This window comes from Temnothorax longispinosus, chromosome 11 (genome assembly GCF_030848805.1).
Source record: "Temnothorax longispinosus isolate EJ_2023e chromosome 11, Tlon_JGU_v1, whole genome shotgun sequence".
NCBI lineage: Eukaryota > Metazoa > Arthropoda > Insecta > Hymenoptera > Formicidae > Temnothorax > Temnothorax longispinosus.
This window is the reverse complement of record NC_092368.1, coordinates 13,861,975-13,884,029: the sequence shown is the minus strand read 5'-3', so window position 1 is coordinate 13,884,029 and position 22,055 is coordinate 13,861,975. Positions and strand designations below refer to the sequence as shown.

Here is a 22,055-nt window from a genome sequence, read left to right as displayed (position 1 = left end):
TTATTGCTACTATAAATAATGATAACTAATGAGTAACAATAAACAATAACAGGAACAGTGAGAGCGGCAAAAACTTTATTCCTCTGACTTTCCAAGCATCTTGTAACCCAGGTCCTATTCCGGATTAAACTGCGCAGGTACCTTCGGAAGCTGAACGCTCCTTCGTGAAGAAAACAGGTTCTTTTTAGTCTTATCCTTCTCACGGCACCGCCTACACACTCCGTTCGTCTTAACTCTTTCAACTAATGCTTCATCGACTAATGTCGTTGCCGGCCTTCTTCTCTCAAATTTTAATTTGTCTTTCTTTCTATCTCTTCGCAATACTCTTTGAATTTATTTCCTTGTATTCCTTGAATCTATGAGCTTTTAAATTTGATTTTTGTATTTGTATTTCAAATACCAGATTGTTGTTATCACAGGATTATGTTATCTGTATATATAAATTAAGCATGTGTTATATGTATATGATGTAAATTTTAATTGCAATTGTTCGCATATATTATAATATTCTATGTAATCTGTGTAAATTATTTTAGTATTATTACATATGTATATAATTTCCCTTTGCATGCATATTTGACACTGTCAAACTTTATTATTAATCTTGACGACATATATTGTTTGTACATAAAATTAAACCCCTAGGAATTAATTTTTGTTTTATTATTCCAAGAATTTAACCTATACATTTTTATTTATAATCCAAAGATTTATAAATTGAAACATACATATAGAAAAAAAGAGAGGTAGAAGAGAGGAAGACAGTCACTTTTGACTTATAATTTGTACAATAGAATGTTTAAGTTTCAATATTCTTTTTCGTATATAATACAAAATTTCTTTTCCTAAAAACATTTTGTTTAAAAATTATATTTTTTTTTACATAAAAAGGGTATTCACCAGTTATACTTTTAACATAAATGTATATGCAAACTTAAATTAAAAGTAACTAATTAAAATTAAAAAAAATTAATAAATGAATTGGATAAAGAACACTTTACATTATGGCTATAAAGATTTACAAAATCAGAATAACAAATGTACGGATAATATTTCAAAATACAACAAAGATAGTTTTAAAGAAACTGGAAAGCACAAGCTTGAAAATATTAAAGTAATAGGGATAGGATAAAAAGAAAGGAGTGAAACACAAAGTAAGTATTACCTTAAGAGCACCGTTATACTTTGGCACGGGCAAAGAGATAACGAAAGGGGTGAATTAATCGCGACAGGTACTCTGCATTCCTCTCTTGTGCGCGCAGATTACCGAATCGCGGTGAAATTAATGGCGACGCCCGCACGTATGTCGAAACTTAATTCGTAATTAGACGCGGAGGCTTATCTTAACGCGTGATCCATTTACAAATTTGGTCGATGGGTATTTTTTCCGGGAAATTTGCGCAATAATTCGTCGCTATAAAACTTTAATTAAATTAAAAAGCACGAAAATATTTCATTTCGGCTGGCCTACTTTTTTCCAACACGTTAAAGATTGTTTCGTACAAAACCAATTTCAAAATAAAATATCTTAAAAATGTTATTTATTATATATACTTTGAAATTATTGCAGATTAAATAAGAATTAAATAAGAATGAATATATTTTTTGATAATTTGTGTATAAAAGAATAATAATCACTTAGAAAAGATTATTTTTTGCACGGATTTATTTGAATGCACCAAAACGCATCAATATAAATTACATTCTCAAGCACTGCGGGAGACAAGCAAAGATTATTGGAAAATACAAAGGGTTTTCAAAATAACGTTTCTACGGAATGAAAGGATGTTACAGAATATCCAGAATAAATAAGCGGCTGCCAAATCCATGTGTCGAGTCTTGATAAAATAGTAATTTCCCACGATGCCAATTTGCAGCGGAACTTCGCAAATGTGACTCCACGAAGTGGCAATAAACGTAACGATCTTGAACATTATCAAACAAGAAGTCCTATCTAGGATATACATAAATTGTATATATTCAAGGTATATCCAACCCCCACATTTAATCTCTTCGCTGATAAGCTCCATCGGAGTATGAATTAGTTAATTAGTATTATTTATTTGTTTGATTTTTCAGACATATATTGTAGAATATTTGTTTATAATAAAGTCTATGCTCTTCTTACTTCAAAATATTCTATATAAAGAATTTCCTAACATACTTTGAATAACATATTTTATAATAAAAATTTTAAAAACACATTAAAAAAGATTATTAGAAGTTAATTTTTTAATTAATTACTTAATACATTTGTACTACTTTGATTCCTATATAAAATTCTTAATAAGTGCTCGCAAATGCGCATATGCGCATATGCAACGCGGTTTAATCTGTGCGAGTATGCATGTCACTTTCGTGCACTTTACACGCACACGTGCGCTTGCAGCACATGGGAGCAGTTGCAGCTGGATGCACCAGTTTAGGCCATTGCCCCGTATAAATCCCAGCGAGGAAAGATCTTTTCTTCGTTATTACCAATATCATCGGAAGTGCTTGTTGTTTCACATTATAACGTTTATGTAATTGTTCACAAACATAATGATTCACAAAATAATTGGAGTTTCTAAATTTTTTAATTAAAAACAAATGTCAAATAAAACAATTTCTCTAACAGTTCACAAATTTCAAACAAAGTTTTTTTTAAACAAAAATGTAAAGCAAAAGGAATCAAAAAATTGCAAAAATATTAGTTTTTAAGAATAATAACTCATAATATTAATTAATATACGCGAAATGCGGGGCGTAAATAATATTTTAAGAGTATAAAAATTTCCTAAAATAAATTTTAAAGAGTTTCTAAATACATATTAAATATTTTCCATATTTTTTTAAAATTAGAGTTATACATTTCATAATATAATTAATAATTATAAGTGTATTATATTCAGTGTATACAAATTATTTATCAGTTTTATGCAATTTTTCTTGCTCGAAGAAGTTAATAATGACAAAGAAGAGTAGAAGGTATTTTAATTATATCTCATCTTCCCACTCCTTCCACCTAATTACTCAAGAAGCCCGTAATTGTGAAGGACGCGCTATAATGAAACAATAGCTGTAAGGATGTCTTAGACTGCAAAATAATGACGCTTCCGAGTTGGGAAACAATCGAGTAAAAAAGTTATCTTCATCTTGTGGCTCGGTCCATTTTTTTTTCAAAACTCTTCCTAACATATTTAATACACTGTCAGAAACTAAAAACTTATAAGTAACCTGTTTCAGGTATTACACGCCAATTTTTTTTCTCTTTTTGGATTTTTATTCAAGATGTCAAAAGATGATTTTTCATGCAAAAAATAACCGCTGAATATTAACCGTAGTGTTTATACACGGTAATTTATTTTTAATAATGAAATAAAATACTTTGGAACAAACACATTTTCTGCAAAAATATTTTAAACAAAAGTTGTTTGATTTTAAAACAAAATGTAAAATAGTGACAATGTATATAGTGTATGAAACATAAACTATAGATTTTTAATACTGGCAGGGAATATCGGAATGGAGCCTATATGTGTCAACCCCACTTTGTAATACAAAATATTCATATATATGCAACAACTACGTTGAATAAAATTATAATAATTTTAGTTAACTTTATTTGTTTTGAGTCATTTGTAATTAAAAAAGCATTAATTAAAAATTTTAGAAAAACCGGAAAATATGATATAATGTAAAATAAAGAATATAAGATATAAAATAACTCGTATAAAACATTTATTTGTTGATTATTTTATCCTAATAATTTTATACGCAAAATAACAAGAGAAATTAATTTACGTGAGAAATATCATATGATTCTATTGGAAAAATTTAATTTACTTTGATATATAACCTTTGCAGAAATCAAATATAGGTCATCACTATTTTACATTTTTTGAAAACAAATAACTTTTGTTTGAAACATTTTTTTTTTTTGAAAAAATCTATTTTTTCTGAAGTATTTTATTCCATCATTAAAAATAAAACGCCGTGTATAAGCGCGGTTAATTCTGAACAGTTATTTTTTGCATGCAAAATCATCTTCTGACGTCTTGAACCAAAATTCAAAAAATGAAAAATTTAGCGTGTAACACTTGAAAGAGATTATACTTGTATATACTTGTCAGCATATGCATTAGCAATGTAGATGTCATCAGTTATCATTGACCATTTAAGAAATAATTTAAAAAACAGACTATTCAGATTTAGGAAAGGTTTTTAATAGAAATAATTTAAAGAACTATTTATAATTACACTAGATTATTGAAAAGATAAGAAATTTAGTTTTAGCTATAGACTTATAAATGATTACGTGTTATACATAAATAAAATTAGATATTGAAGGCTTTTGAAATTAACATTTAAATTAAACATTATGTTTACACAGACTTTATCTTTATTCATACACAATAAAATAATATTTAAAACTTTATTTAAAACTATTTAAACAATATGAATTTTATTTACTTTATCTATTTTTAAGCTTAGCTTGATAAATTATTATCTTGGATTTTAAATTAAAAATAAGTATTTATTTAAACATTTTACTGATCACAAAAAATCGGCAGCCAATTCAAAAGACATATAGTAGCAGTGAAAACGCATAAATATAATCGTTTATGGTAGCTTAATGTAGATGATACCATCTTCTGATTCAGGACATTGTATAAATTTTTTATGAGAGACTTTAATCTCTGGATACAGTTAAGAATGCTGGAAGGTAATCAAAGAGGAATGGCGTGAAGATATAAAGAAATTGTATTACTTTAACTGTAAAGCGTAGGCAACTTTTATAATGACCACCGCAACTCTTCATTTTTAGCATGGCAGGGTTGTACTAAGTGCTTTGGGGCCTACTGCCTGCGTATAGTTAAATTCTAACGGTTTATCTCATAAATCTTCATTACTAAATAAAATAAGAATCTGTCAACTGATTGCGAGTGTCGCAATTCACAAAATGGAAAAATTAAAATTTCAATTACTGCGGAAACTGATGTGTAAAAATGTTTTGTGCTTTTGGAGAAGATTTTTGAATTTTGCATCAGGCCTTTTATATTTATTACTTATGTGTAAAATTTAAATATGTTGAGAGATATGTATATATGTACATAATAAACAATAGTTTTCTCAAAAGTATTATATGTATAATATTTTAAGAAACTAAAGGATCAAGGAATTGGACTTGAAAACCATAAATTGCTAAATTCAAAGATTTAATTTTATAAAAATTTGAAACACATCAATCGTCTATCAGTTTTTAAAATTTTTAATCTTTAAATTTCAATTTCAAGTTTGGAGTTTTTATTCTATTGAGGCATACTTAATTTATATAATTTTTAGAAATTGTTAAAAATTGAAAAAATCTAAAGATCAATAATTTTTAAAACTGATAGACGATTAATGAATTTTAATGCGCGAAAATCGTAAATAGAGACAATATAGTGATATATGTAATAATGACTATAAATTACATATAAAAGAGAAAATATTATAGATTTTAGCACACAAGCATACGAAAAGTGCAATATTGAGAATGTAATAAGAAGATATATAGATACAAAAAATAAAACAAAATATAATTTTAGAGCTCGAGGATTAAAAGTTTCAGTAATCAAGAAAAATGTTCTAGATTGTTAAAATCAAATGGAAGACGCTGTCACAGCACTCGCAACTTTGTACCTTGCAGCTTCTTCTCGGTTTCCCAGAACTTCTGCAGCTCGATAAAATACTTGTCCAATATGAAGACTTTGGAGAGACCGAGGGTAGCCATTTCAGGTGTTCGAGTCTTAATCCCGTCCAGAATTTTCCCCACTAAGCCTTCCTCCGAAATCCTCTATCTAATCTAACGTTTTTGCGGGTCTAACGAGATAGAACATCTCGAGGTTCCCGCGTCTTCGTATCCTCGGAGCATTCGTCACCGCACTCGCACATTTTCCACCGCAAAAATTTTTCAATACAGAAAAAAACACTCAAATTTACATCACACTGCACTGTAAAACAATTATTCGATCCAAGGGTTTATACACTGAAGCATATAAATTAAAATGCTTGAGATTCCGGATAAATACGTCGCGAATTAAATTCTCAACGCTGGAGAATATCGCGATAACCAGATCTCCACGAATAGAGAGTCAGTCGATCAATCCGGATCAATGCACTGACGTCGGCACAATTTTTTAACCGTGTAAACTTAGTTAAACAGCCGTATGCACTTTTCAACATACGAAGAGTGGCGAGCCGTCGCGTTCAACTGGGCGTCATTGTTGCCTGAGACCCACCTTCTGGGCCTTATTTCTCCTAAAGCGCCTTCGCCGTAACTCCGACAGGTAAAAGCCGCGGCGCTTACCTAGTCCACGGGTAGTTAGGTGGAAGGCACCACACGGGCATGCCGGGGTCCAGGATATCTGCCGAATGGAGTTGGTGGGAGGTGGGAGGTAAGGCGGACAGAGAAAGAGAGAAAGAGAGAGAGAGAGAGAGAGAGAGAGAGAGAGAGAGAGAGAGAGAGAGAAAAGAGAGGAGAGGACAGGACTGGTCTCCGACTGGACCGCTCCGCGCGGAGGCTGCGGAAAAATGACTGCGGCCCTAGACTCACCTTAGGCAGCTCTCTCGACCTCCACGACTCACTGCGGTTTATTATGCGGCTTGTTGATCTACTCGATGAAACTTCAAACGGGAACTAGACAGCGTACAGCAAAATTCAACGCGAAATTTAAAACTTTAATCCATGAATTAATTGTAATTGCTCAACAAATCCGCAAAAGGAGTACTAAAATCTCAAAAACTCGAACAAAAAGAATTATATTATAAATAAATAAAATGTAAAAAATTATTTGTAGGAAATAAATAATTAACGTAATCAATTAATGGCTACGTAATAAATGATAATGTCTCGGTCATAACTTATAAGGAAATGCCTTTTCCTTTTAAGATAATTTTAATATAGGTATAACGTAAGGACGCGCGTATGTGTGTACGTGATTTGGTTTAAATCTTCCGAGCGTGTGTACGTGTATCATTGATCCCTTTCAATAAACGCGGAACATCTGTTTAAAGAACAGGTATCTTTCCTATATCCACATTCAAGTCACTTGTTGCTTGGCGAGCGTTCATCCACTGACAAGCAGCCATTGAGCTGCTCGATGAGCGCGACACGCGATACATGTCACCTGACCTATCTACCGAATGAATGGCTGCTCGCGAGGCAGCCACAGGACGGCTGAAGAGAGACACGAGGCCTGAAGAAGGCCTCGCGCGCTCTCGTTTGCCGGTCGGGCGGTCGAAAAAGAGAGCGACAAACGAAGTGATCGATCTTCGTGGCATTCTCGCGAGCGCCCTTGCTCCCTTTTTCGCCGGGGCGACGAAAAGAGAGAAAAGAGCGAAGGGGAAGAGAGGATTCGTGGCACACTCGAGAGGATCTCCCGAGCGGACGTTCTAAGGCGCGTTCCGCCTTATAATTTTGATCTACTGCCGCGAAAGGAATCCAACATGGCTGTGCCGCCGCGCCGCGGCACAGGCTTAACCCTGTCGTAAACAATGCAACATCGTCGTCGTGAGAGAACTTTCTCACTCTATCTTCTCTCTTCTCTTCTCTTCTCTTCTTTTCCTTTGCTTGCTCCTTATCTTCTTCTGGGGCCCAGCTTCCCCCACTTCTCGCGCGCAAATCCCTCCACTCAGGCCGTGATGCAAACGGGGGAAAGGTTCCGAGAGTGGTAACACGGAGGGAGGAAGGCCCTGACAGGGGCCGACGACCACTACGAGTGGATCCCTACCACCAAATGCGCTCGCTATCGACAAGAGTATGCGAGAAGTTAACTCTGTTCGCTTCGTTACTGTTGCGAAAACGATAAGAGAGTCGGCGATTGCTGATTTAATGTAAATGGCGAATATTTTTAATAAAAATTAATAATTTGTTTTGCGCACAATTTACAGTTTGCGAAATGATATTTATTTATTAAAGTTAATACAAGGTATTAAATAATAATGCACGTAATACTTAATGATTTAAATACCAAATTTAATGTTTTAAACTAATCAATTATTAAAGATAATTTTAGGAAGCTAGATTTACGTAGTTATAATATTTTAATTTTTTATAAAAACAGATTAAAATTAGACTGTGTTATAATATTTTAATATTTTGTAAAATTAAAACATTACTTTCTTATTAGAAAAAAACTCAAACAGTTTAAATAGAATAATAAATCTTTATATTTATAAATAATTATACATATTTTGTTTTTAACAATTTATTCCGAAAAGTAGAATCCATTTCGTAATTTGAAAAATTTTGAAGACTATAATTCAAAATTCTTTAGTTATTGGGATATAATATAAATATTAATAGCAAAGACAATTGAGCGTAATTTTTTCGTTATTTGTAAATATTAATAAGTATAAGGAGAAAAAGAATATGAAAATATCAAATCTAAAATGTGATAAAGAAATGTTGAATATCTCAGGTGAATCGATTTAAGGCATAGCTCTCGGCCGGAGGAGAAAGAGGATTCGTTCTTCGCAGCGAAATTCAAATCTATCTGTAGAAAACCGGTTTCAATGTGAACGCGATGGACTCGAATGAAAAACAGGCCCGCGGGGCCTTTCGCAGGTTCGATTCGCGCTAACTTTGTGTCGATAAGGCAGAAGACGATACGTCTTCGACGGACCCACAGGACTGCTAGCACAATCTGGCGAAACGATCCGGAGATCGTGACTCCGCTTCGTTTGATACTGTACCGATCTTCGAAATATGGTCTTTGGAAATGTGTTCCCTGCTCGAGCGATTTATTACCGATCCGAAAGGTTATCCCAAGATCCTAAATTAGAGCGTATTGATACGTATGCTTGAAGCAAAATCTTATATGAAAATAATTTAATATAAGTAAACTTGACCCCGAAATGTGGAAATAACAGAACTAGATAGAAATAAAATAATTGAAAATTATTTTTTATAAAATTTAAAGTAAAAGAAGTAAAAACATATCTATAGAATATTTCTTCAAAAAAATTAATTTTTTAAATATAATAATCGTCATCCAGATCTATTAAAAAATTTTTAAGTGTAAGTATTTTAGATTCGATACTCTAATTTCTTGCCACTCCAATGACATTAATATATCAAATCATAAATATGAAATATAACATTAATTGTAACAGTAAAGAGTTGATATAAATAATCTAGTTTATTTTTTCTTGTTTGGAACAAAATATGTGCTATGGGAAGTTAAGAGAAAACTCTGATTCAGGATCCACATTCACATCGAGTTGAAACGGATGAGACGAAAGGACTACGGATTTGTTGCAGATTCGTGAGGCCTTGGGGAAGCTCGTGGACCCATCCGTCAGCGACTGACACCGGACCAGATACGTTTTTATCTTCGTTTTTTCGTCTTTCTCCCTTTCTTCATTTCTGATCCACTGTTCAGTATCCCGTACAATCAGCAAAAGGAAAAATTCTAGCAAGAATCTTATACACTCAAGATCATAAAAATTTTCAATCTGGGGAATTTCTAAAAATGAAAAATATGGTAAATCTAGAATCTTCAAGAATGGAACAAATCGGGTCTCTCTCTCATAATGTTTTCAAAAATGCAAGTTAAAGATTCAGGAAAATACGAAGCATTTGCGACATTGCAGATGTATAAAGACGATCAGCCATTGAGTTTTCAAATAACTTTTTCATGCTTTATCCTTTTAAATCCTACCGTCTTCCTTTCTTCGTTTTGCTTTCCTCTCTCTCCTCAGAAGCTTATATCTTCTGTTTCCGTCTTCCGTTAAAAGATTCTGGTTTCAAATGTTTTCTCCCTGTTTCTTTCTTCTTTCTTCGAGGTCTTCCGTCTTCTTTTTTTTTCATCTTTTCTTGATACAGACATTATGCTGATCTCGCTCCACTCTTCCTCTTCTCCCCTTTCGTGCTTCCTATGTCTTCCTCCGTCGTCGTGAGCACGAGATGTGCTGTTGAATGTTCAATTGGAAAGATAGAGACAATGTTAATTTACGAAACGTGAGCATTCACGTAGCAATAATGATTAATCTAATTTTATCAGTAAAGATTCGTTTATTTCTTGTATTGTATCGATGTGCACTCGTAATGCGACTACAGTATAACATAACGCGAATGTACAAGAGCCATACTATTGTTGACGGGTAAAATTCAATTTATTTTATGAACATCTCTTATTCAAACTTTCGTTACGATCCCATTTTTCCCAATATAAAGCAATTCTGTATTGTTCTGTAAAAAAGTTTCTTTCCGCGCGCTCTCCAACTTTTTCTTTCAAGGTACATACACGGAACAAAAGTTAATTTCAGAACTAACTTTTAAATTTACGTTTTACCCGAACGCGTTAACTTATATTTAAAAATTAGAGTTACGAAACGCTTTTGATTCAGCATTGTAATTTTTCAAGCTTGACTCAAGGTAAAAGCTGCTGCGACATAATGACCTTGGGATTTCTTTCACGCGGTTAAAATCGGAAATGAGTGATCCATCTTCCGCATGCCGGACACGGCGCAATATAATTTGTTCGCTCCATTACATGTTGAGAAGCTGTGAAACTCGATCCGTTGGTCTAACTAGATACTGACATCAAAGATCTTCAAGGATTATGCTGGTGACGAAGAGACATCTTGTTCACCGATCGCGATACGATAAAACGTTTGCCATAACTCGTCCATAGAGAAGATACACATACGCACACGTACACACACACACACACACACAGCTGCACTAAATTTTATATTCCTTAACTTAAAATCTTAAAAGCATATTTATATTTATTTATTTAAAGCATATTTTTATTTTATATTTCTTGATATTTAGAGTTAATTTCTTAACATTAAAATTTCTGAAAGTTTTAATTTAAAATTCTCTTAATTTTAATTTCAAAATCTTGAATGATTGAATAACATTTTTTTGCTTCCTCATAGAAGAAGCTTTGTTTTCGTGAATTTCGTATATGAACCTTTGATTGCGTATAAAGTTGGGTTTAGTCAACCAAATTAAAAAAAATTATATATGAAATAGGGGTAGAAGAAACCAAAGAAAAGATTGTTTTTTGAGTTTTTGATGCCAATATGTTCAGAGTGTTCTAAAATGTCGAAATATTGCATTAAAATCGCATGTCCGTATATATATATGTGTGTATGTGCAGATTTGATGTCCGTGGTTGCTTTAACTTCCGCTAATTTGGAGATATCGATCTATTTCTAATTTTATTATATTTTTTAGTCTTTTCTACCCCTATTTCATATATAATTTTTTAAGATTTGGTTGATTAGATCCAGCTTTATACGCGATCAAAGGTCCATAATTTTGCTCGCATATAAAGCTAAGTCTAATCAACCGAATTTAAAAGAATTATATATGAAATAGGAGTAGAAAAGACCAAAGTAAAAATTGTTTTTTGAGTTTTCGATGCCAATGTGTTGCTTATGTTCGAAAACGTCGAAAAATCGTAGAGTATATCATTAAAGGCAGGTTGGTGTTGAATTATCTTTTTTTTTTGTTTATGATATAACTTCCGTAATTTTTTAGATATTGGGATGTTTTTTTTTTAATCGATAGAGTATCATTCACGGAAGGTTGGTATTGAATTTGGCGATGATCGGTAAAGGGGTTCTTTTTTAAAAAAATTTTGAATTTTTTTAGAAATGCCCGTGGTTGCTCCAACTTCCGCAAATTTGGAGATATCGATCTATTTCTAATTTTATTATATTTTTTAGTCTTTTCTACCCCTATTTCATATATAATTTTTTAAGATTTATTTGATTAGACCCAGCTTTATACGCGATCAAAGGTCCATAATTTTAATCGCATATAAAGCTAAGTCTAATTAACCGAATTTATATGAAATAGGGGTAGAAAAAACTGAAAAATATAATAAAATTAGAAATAGATCGATATCTCCAAATTTGCGGAAGTTAAAACTTTCTCTATGAGGAAGCCATGTGCAAATTTCTAATTTGCACAATTTTTTGATATACATAGGTGCAAACATTTATCCCATCAAAGATCGCATTTGCAGTTGGGCAGAAATCTTTGTGACATTATTGTCAATCGTGTTTGGTATATGTATATCATGATAAGGTAAGGTAATGTTAGTATAAGTAGTTATTTTTAATAAACATTTCCATACTAATTTGTACAACTATAATATATAAAATGTCTGTAAAATTTATAATTTGTAGTTAAATAAGTTACAAGCCTGCTTAATAATAAAAACTACTAAAAAAGAATTTCCTATATACTGATATAACACGTACTGATAAATTTCCTTTTCTTAGATATTTAATAACATAATTTAAATTGAGCGTATGATCATCTAAATTGAATGTCCAAGAATAATAGATTAAAAAACTTCCATACATCCTTGTTTTTTTTACTATATAATAACAAATTAAGTTTCTACAATTTTTAAATACATTATTGATGGGCCTTTAGATCTTGCATTACTATTCTCTGCAAGTATCTTATATGTAAAAATAAGAGACGTATTTAACTATATATTATTTTATTATATAATAATAAAAATTGAGATAAATGTTTAAACGTCAGATAAAAGATAAATAAAAAAATGGAGGATAAGACGGAAGAAGAAGGTCGCCTATGTCATCCCGGTGAGCACGATACCCGATTACAGGAACGATTGGAGTTTATATCGGGAAACATGGCGATGGGAACGCGTTATTAATATTACGACGAACGTACTTCACAGAATACATCGAGGCTTATCTGTGGCCTCCTGCGCCTCCTCCAAAGACACGCAGCCGCATGCTTTAAGTTCCAACACGGGTACACGGCTTATCTCATCCGGAGAAGAAGCTACGGCGGCCATAGCAGAAAATGAGATTCGCATAACCGCACATTGATGCGCCGCTATGGATAGAATTAAAATGATGGCGGGATCCGGCGCAGTCATCTGAATGATTCCTAGCGATGCGTGGAATTCGCGATTATTTGCGTGGCAAATACGACATTATGAAGCGATATATGTAATAAAGAAAGAGAAAGGAGGGAAGATATACCTTTTATCTCAAAAAGATTCAAATTACGCGGCTATTTATTAAGAAAACCTATCTAAACTCTCTAAATCTCATAGAATGGTTTCGCCACTAATATATTAGAGCGATTGTCACTGTAATTGTGAAATAGTGAAATTTTCTACCCAAAATTGTATAGAGTGACATAATTCACTCCTATAGACACTGATCTACTGCACTCGAAAAGAGCGCCTTATGTCCATTTCTATCAATGCAGGTTAATTTTAATTTTTGTTTAACTTACCTGTTATCTTTTCCTAGTTCTTAGAGTTAGAAAAAAATAGAAAGTAGGTATATAAAGTTAAACCTAGATTAAAGTCAATCTACATTAGTAGAAATGGGCATTACTCAAACGGAGTGCGATTTCACTCCAACTTATAGAGCGCAATTTTACTCTTTCTTAGAGTGGCGAGTCACTCAAAGTGTACAGGCTCAATTTTCACTTTTTGTTACAGTTGCATTTTACGTTTTGAGTATTATTTCGCTCTTCGACTTTTAGAGAGAAGAGATTATAGGAAGATTTGAAGAAACAGCAAGACGGAACCTGTCATAGAGTTGGATAATAAAAGAAGTAGCGTTAATGGTGGTAGTAGAAAAAGAATGAAGCTTCTCGTAACCATGAATGATCGACTGACTTTTCACGACTCCTCCGCGCAAAAGTGTTCGCCCGATGTATATATGTGACTCTGCTTTTAGTGCGCTACGCAACAATGGCCACGGGTTTTAGAGACACTTTTACCGGGCAGGGCAACACGGTGCTTTTCGTAACTACGAGAGCCACTGAGAAAACTTATGGCGACTCACAAGCGTTTATTCGCTCGAAAAAGATAAAGAAAGGGCGCGCGGAGTTACAGCGCAAGAAAGATGGCGGTGAAGATTAAGTTTTCAACGACGCATGCCGCAATTATTGTTTTATAAACAACTGACTTATGAACAGGCATTGTTTATGAATTTCAAATATTTTGTCCTCGATTATTACTTAAATATGCCTTTTGTGAATAAATGATAAATACAATAACATTTCTCCAAATAGAATATTTTCTTATGAAGTATTCTGTACCTTGAGACCTTAATTTTATAAGAAATATACTTTGAATTTATAACATCGTTTATCAACTAGAGATTAAGCTCAAGATTTTTCAAGAAGTTCGAGGAGTCACGATTTATGCTTGCAGTAAATTATTATTCTGTTTTAGATTGGATATTAATATTGATTGATACGTGCAGCGTACAAAAGTGATCGGCGTGCAATAGCGAATCGCGTCACGTTCTCACGGCACGTCTTATTGCTTCTAAGTAGACTGCTGACTCCACAAATGGTGCTGACTCTTAACTGCTGCTGCACAGATATAAATCACTATCGTAATGTTACATGCGTTTGTTGCGTTACTTTCATGACTTTTGAGAATTTTGACATCAAAATCATTTAGAGTTCTTATTATTTTGATTTAAAATGTATAACAAAAATAAATCTTACAAATTAAAGAATTTGACGGGTGTATAATATTTTTGGAAAGAATATCTAAAGTTCTGTTGAGCCCTGTCCGAGCAATGTCTATAATACTGATACCTGCTATATGATTAATTTTAGAAGTAACCGTGAACTGTGTTCTGTTTAAATCAAATTAATAAATTTAAACTTAGCAAAATAAAACTAATCAGACAAATCAATCTAGTCTACTAATGTCCATTTCTACCAATGCCAAGAATTAGAAAAAGATAAAAAGTAAATTAAACCAAGATTAAAGTTAACCCACATTGGTAGAAATGGACATAAGATAATGACATTTCGTTAAATTATTTTGTAAAGAACAATTTGAAGTTCTTCGTTTGTTCATACGTTAAAAGATTGACCTTCATTATATCTGTGCGTTGCTCATCATCACTGTCTTTTCTTTTGCTGCCCACTCACGTCGGTATGCGGTCACCGACACTTCGTTATTGCACTAACGAGGTATTTCTTTTAATTGATCTGACAGCTGCATGATCAAAGAACCTTCGACCTTTGAATTCTATAATTTCATGTGAATCATTAAAATTGCTTTTCTCATAAAATCTCTTTCTTTATTTCTCTATTTGCTTATTTTTAATAGTACAGTGACATAAAAGTTAACATAAAATATTTAGTATAAATATATGAATAAAGAGAGCTAGAGAGATAAAGAAAGAGAGAGATCATTAGTTTAATCCAAAGTTAAAAAAAAGTAAACAAATGATTTTGAACAAAATTTTTGTTATAGATTACTCAAATAACAATTTTACCTATCAATTTATTCTACTCAAAAAGATAAACAAAATTATTTGTTAGTTGAATATTTGTCAATATAAAGGCAGAAAAGTCATTTATTGTTTTTATTTTTACTTTCAACCTCGCCGATTAGATTTTCGAAAAGCGCAACTCTTTTTATCACTCAATACCAATAGTGATCCAAAAATTTTGATTAGTATCCGAGTTACAAAGATTTAAAACAAAAAAAAACGTGTAAACGCTTTCTAGAACTTACAATTAATCGGTTAATTAAAGCATAATATAATTTTAAATACTTTGTGAGAAATTGTACATATCAACGATAACAGTTTATATTTCTAAAATTAGTGCAAGAAACTAATGCATAAACACTAATATAAATATTTAAGGAAGCTTTGAAAATGAGATATAATTAAAACATTGTTTTCTTCTATATATATTGTTATATTTTTACTATTACTTTTGTTGTCATAATTATATTCTTGTTGGTACTGTAGCAAATTATCTATAGATGCTCGAAAGATCCAAGTAGTCAATAATCTCGCGCCGACACTCCGTATCGTTGTATGTCTCGACAGGAAATAAATCCAGCGATGGGCGGGCGCGATCGATCATTCGTGCTAATTAATTCATCCGTCAATTAGTAAGGCGAACGTGAATGCGTGCTTGCGTGCGTGCGAGCGCGCGCGCGTGCATGTGCAATGCGTGCATGCGTCTTCTCTTGTCGGCACGGATGCGTAAAAAAAAAGTGTGGCCGCGGGGAGGTAATGAAGGGATGAAGAGCTACCGTTTCTCCGGGAATTTAATTAAACCGAGTGGAGACGAGGATAAGACGATACAGTACGTCGTCGCGCGCCTCGCAAAAAGTTCGCGTCTAGCTCGTTCTTTCAACTCACTTCGATAATGATTTTCTCGCCTCCACACTCTCATGTATAAACACGTGTGCGTGCGTATATACGTGCGCCTTATGTATGTAAATTTGTTTGCTCACAAGATAATAGCCGCGGAATCAGATAAACCGTGGAAGTTTCTATTTAGAAACGCAATTACGGCGACATATTTAATTATAATAATTTTAATTGCGTGCACATGTAAAATATGTGTGCGCCGCTCTCGCGTTGCGGATTCGCAGCGACCGCGCGCCGCCTGCGTTTTCTATTCGCGACGGGGTTGTAAATATATGAGAGAGAGACACTCGCCGGCGCTGTTAACATAAATTTGCATCAGGACCCGGCCGCGGTTTTTGCGAAGCCTCTGCTATACGCTACCGAGCAAAAAGAAGGCATGCCCGGTTTCATAGACGAAGTTAAATTGGCAGACTTAAGATACCAGACTCTGGAGAGCTGAATACCTGCCACCTATGATCGATAGAGATTCATGCATTTTAGTACTTTTAAAACTCAGAATAAAGACACAGCGCGCAATATAATATTCCCAGTACAATCAGTATAAAGAATTGTTTTAAACGTTGTTTAATTCTATTTTTATTTTTATTTGTATTACGTTTTTTCTTCGTTCTTCTCATTTTTTATTTATTCACAATTCTTTTCCTATCGGAATTCACATTTACAATGTAGAACTAAAAGTGATAGAATCTCCGTTGGTTTTTGAACCTTAAGTCTCGAGGAGTGTGCTTGTCATCCTTCACACTACATATGCCGTGTGACAGGTGCTGTGAAACACGCACATTTATGCATACGGACAAGTGACGATAATTCAGTCTGATTGCATATATAATTACCAAACCGTGTAATTGTTAATTTCTGATGCTATTATTAGGTACCGGTAATTAATGCAGTGCCAAAGTTTCTCGACACGTTTTGTTTCTCACGCGATGCCCGCGATTGATTAGGACATTCTCGCGCTCGAGAAGCGGTCGAGAATGATAAGTTCCGTGGGAAGAATCTGTAGAAATGGAAAAGGACGTTTTCCTTTGTAGAAAAAATACACAAACTATATAGTGTTTATAGGACACTACATTTTTGAAATATGTATACCTATTTTATAAAAGTCTCTAGATCACTTGTGACGCCGTATTATTGTTATATTAAGAGATGTGAGATGCATCTTGTGCATCTACTTGTCCGAAAAAATAGAAACTTTCGACCACTTTTGCGGAAGTGATCTTTTCCAAAATAGAAATAATGCGCGCCATTATACAACGTTTATCTGGTAGAACCAATCGATACACCTTGCGGACCTTTTCGCGCCGCATGTTTTATTTATCGAATGCATCGGAGCGGCGCGACGAGGACCGAAAGGAAGGTGGTACGTACGTACGCAGTGATTTATGGGGGCAACACCTGACGGCATTTTGTTCGCTTTTGCATCAGCAGCGTTGTTACGTTGGCAGGCAGTTCCGCCCTTTTTTGCCTCCTTCCTCCACCTCGCCCCATTAGTAATGCCTCGGTCATTACGAACCCCCCAGTCGATTCCCCGCGGCTAATAAATCCCGATAAAATTTCCATCCCCTCCCCCTCCACTCTTCGTCTCCCCATGGAGTGGGTGGATAACCCGAGTAATTAGGTCACAATTGTTCCTAATATTTTCCACCATCTGCGCGCATTTTGTATTAAGGACGTTCTCCGGTCCTTATACTAGAGAAAATCGATTTTCTTAGGATTTACTTGAAACTGTAAATATACGTTAATTTAGGTGTGCTTTATGCGTGGTATAAATTTTAGTACCTCTTCCGGGATAAAAAATAAAGATACTGAGCCTCAAAGTTTCAAAAAAAATTTTTAAATTTAATTTTTTTAGTTTTGGCATTTTTTCCTTATAGAACTCGACGAGAGGAGCAACTTTGGTCTTTTTGGTCAATCTCGTATCTCTTACCGTTTGGCCTGAAAAACCTTTTCATTAGTAAAAGTTAAAACTTTGAGGCTCAGTATCTTTATTTTTTATCTCGGAAGAGATACTGAAATTTATACCGCGCATAAAGCACACCTAAATTAACGCGTATATTCACAGTTTCAAGAAAATCCTAAGAAAATCTATTTTCTCTAGTATAAGGACCGGAGAACGTCCTTAAGATCGTATCGACATCTCGTGACAAAGCAATTTTTGATTTTAAAAATAAGAAAAGAAGGCTTAACATAAGCAAAATTTAATTTATTCGCAAATTCTATTTTTAAATAAGGTAAGCAAATTAATTTACATATTGCACAACACAAATTTTTTATTACATTTTGTTGCAAAAGCTTTGTAAATTATTGAATTTATCTTTTGCCAAAATTTCGAAATATATGCATATAAAAATATTAAACCATTTGTTCTGAATCTAGTAATCTCTTTTAAAATAGACAAATAATTTCCTATAATTCTGTATGAATTTATCCCTGAATTCTTGATTATTCCCCAGTGTATACCATTAATTGGATTTTCCCATGTATATTATTGTTCGTCTATATAATAATACAAATCAACAAATAGCTTATTTTCTTGGCAATTTAATAAAAAGTCAGAAAAATTGCGTTTAAGAGATGAAGAATTAATTGCAATATTTTTATCAATGTGTTAGTCCTTTCGCGATGAAGGACGATCGTAAACCGCCACCGGAAACGAAGAGTTATTTCTTATAATTAAAGTAGTACGTAAAGTAGTACATAAAATCTTTTATCCCTCTCTTAGAAAAGTATAACGACTGAACTTCATTATTGATGATCGCCGATTCGTTTAAGAATCAAAATTATGAGATAATGGTAATAAAAATTTGGAAATATAAAAAATTCAATTATTGGCAAGTTAATTCAATTGCATTAAACTATTAGAGTATGCAAACGCTCTTTATTTAGAAGTTATAAATATAGAATTATTTTTGTGCAAATATTATTTAAAGCGAAAGCATAATTCGGCGATTGATCCAATTTTCAGTAGCGTAATCAAGAGATGTAAAATTTCGCTATGAATTGAGATAGATTAGTAAGTTACACGCGATCACGTGATACCAGTTATAATATTAAGCCACTATTATCGAGTCATGGCGTATTGTAAACCGGTATGTGCGACGGTTTACATGCGCCGGTCATGTATTTAGCAATTAATCGCCAATTCCCGCCGTGCTCGTATTCTTACATAGATATACTGAACAATAATGCGTTATAGCTCTTGAGACTGTTCATAAGACTGTATTTATGAATCTCAAAGTGCTCTTAAGTTTCGAATCAAGTTTCCCCACGTTTACGATTTGCGTTGAAATTTGCAAAATGTGATCAACATTCTGTTAATACAGCTTCAGCAGGTGATGAATAGTTTGTTGAGATTTATCTAACACTGCACTGGGAGAAAAGATATTTAATATTTGTGACTATATAATTGCATAATTGGGGTCCTTATTTTTATAGTTATTATTGCTGTAATATTAGTAAAAATAATATTATATTCATAAATCTTTCAATTATGGTTATTAATACTTACTATAAATTACAGATTATAGTGTATAAAACCGCATGTATATGGTTGAATAAATATTGCATGTTAAAGCTATGACAACAATAATGCAGAATAAAGTCAGCTATAATTCGTATTGTTAAAATAACTATAAAACTATAGTGAAATCGTGATAACAACTATTTCTTTCGCTCTGTGCAGTAATTTTGGATTAAATCCGCTATTAGCGTATAAAGACGGACTTGGCGGTGCATTCATATAATTAATAGTGATTCGAACATAATGAACCCTATTATAGGGTCCATCGGTTAATTAGGTTGCGCGTTGATTTATTGCGATCGCGAGGTATCTGCCAGTTCTGGATGCGAGAGGCTAAGAGCATACCTCGTTGCATCTACATAGCCGTGCCATGCCGGCTGACTCGCGCATATGTCGCGCATTCAGAATACTTTTCGATAGCTTGAAAGAGAGTTTATTCAATGTTCGTTCCTAGATCACTCTATGGTCTATAGATTCTCGTGATTGTCGACTCTCGATGATAGTCGAGATGGACATTAACGTCCAGTACAATCCTTTTTCGAGGTGCCACATGTATATAGTGACATGCATAAATGTTGCATTTTTGTACATACCTTTCAATAATTATTTACCATCCCGGAAAATTAGAAATGTATTTAATACAAGTATTGAAAGTAATATAATTAATATTGTTTAACATTTAAAGAAGTATAATAACCATCAATTCTCCAAGTAGCGAATAATTTACATAAAAATAATTATTTAACTTATTCCTGTAAATAACTTTTTTTATAAAACTTCAATTTTCTATGTCGGTGCATTTAAAATAACGTTAGCGCGTTAGAATGTAGAGATAACTGGTACTTTTGGAGGACACTGTACATCATCCTTCATCCTTCGGTAGATCGCGATGCTCACGAGCTGCATCCTTTATCGGAACGCGCGGAGTACAAGGAACGGCAGGGCGAGCGTGCAGCCTCCTCGCGCATCCTTGTATGTATATAATGCCCGAGACGCTCTCCGCAATGCGATTTGTAGAGGAGAAATGGAGCAAGTTGCATGAGGAAAGTTGCGCTCCGGGAGAAAGAGAGGCGACGGCGAGAGTTATCCCGCGCGTGTAAACAAACGAAATAGACGGAATAATCTGCGAAAGCACGGCGCGCGAGTGGCTCCGTTTCCCCAACTTCCTAAGATAATGCAGTCGTTGTTGATCTCGGTGAGAAAACGTGGCGGTCTTAATAACCTCGTACCGAATATCTCGAGAAGCTTAATGAGAAAGCGTGGGAAATTGGGGGAAAAAATGACAAAAGGTATATAAAGACGGTAAAATTCTATTAATAAAAGTTTCGGGATAAATTAATACGCAGTTAGCTAATTTAGATATGTCAGGATACAACGTAAAAAAATTATATAACATAGCATCCATTGAGAAACCAACTCTCATTTAATTTCTACGATAAAAGGGGCTTAACTCCTACATGAAGATATATCTTCTTAAACACTTACCCGAATAAAGTTTGGATCTCTCCAGCAGCCACGCTTGGAGAGCCAGACGCTCTCGATGCCGGCAGAAGAACTCGGGCCGGATGCCGTGCCTCTTCAGGAACTCATCGCACCTGCGGAGCGCCGCCAGCGCCTTGGCGGCCTCGATTTCGTCCACGTCGGCGATCAGGGCGCTGGAGGATCTCGCCTCGTAGGTCTCGTCAGGCAGCAGCATACCCACTTCCGCGGGGAAATCACTACCAGGTCGGTCGGACAGACCCTGAATCCTGAAGGAGCCTTCCTCGCCGCACTTGCCACCGTAAGTCCCGCTGCTCTGACTCCCGACTCGTCCCAGGCACATATTAGCCCCCGATAAGAAACCCTCTCAATGTTCCCTTGGGATTTTCCTGTCCCCGCGATTATCACGAGGATTCATTTTTCATTACACTTCAGGCATGGTTGGACTTAACTGGCCACTGCTTTTTTTGCACGAGAAATTTTCGAAGATATTTCAAGATGCGATAATAGGTAATGCACAATTTATCCTTGAAGTATATTCTTTGCCCTATTTGATTTAATTAATGCAAAATCATGTTTTTAATGTGCAATTTAAACTTTTTAAATAGATTTTTTAATTATTTATAAAGTATGTGGATTAATTTGTAAATCTGAATCCCTTTGAAGATATATGTTTATTTAATTTTTGTATAAAACTAAACAAAAACTCATGAAGCAAAAAATTATTTATATTTTTCTGTTTACTGCAACGATTTTATTTCTTTTATTTTCTTTCTGTACAATACTCTTTTTCTTTTCACACATAAAATTCTTCACTTTCATTTTTATTTAATTCTTGTTTAAGCGAACTAACATGATCTATCACCTCACAACGATC

At 33.8% G+C, this 22,055-nt stretch overlaps 1 protein-coding gene across 1 annotated transcript in view; it reads right to left on the bottom strand.

The window, feature by feature from the left end:
* Dachs (unconventional myosin-IXb-like dachs) overlaps positions 1-21,757 on the bottom strand; it is a 35,029-nt gene extending 13,272 nt beyond the window's left edge. Inside the window, exon 1 of the mRNA XM_071793819.1 lies at positions 21,185-21,757. Coding sequence (XP_071649920.1) covers positions 21,185-21,521 — 337 coding nt within the window. The 5' untranslated portion in view covers positions 21,522-21,757. The remainder of the gene's footprint in view (positions 1-21,184) is intronic.
* Positions 21,758-22,055: the final 298 nt, after the last annotated feature.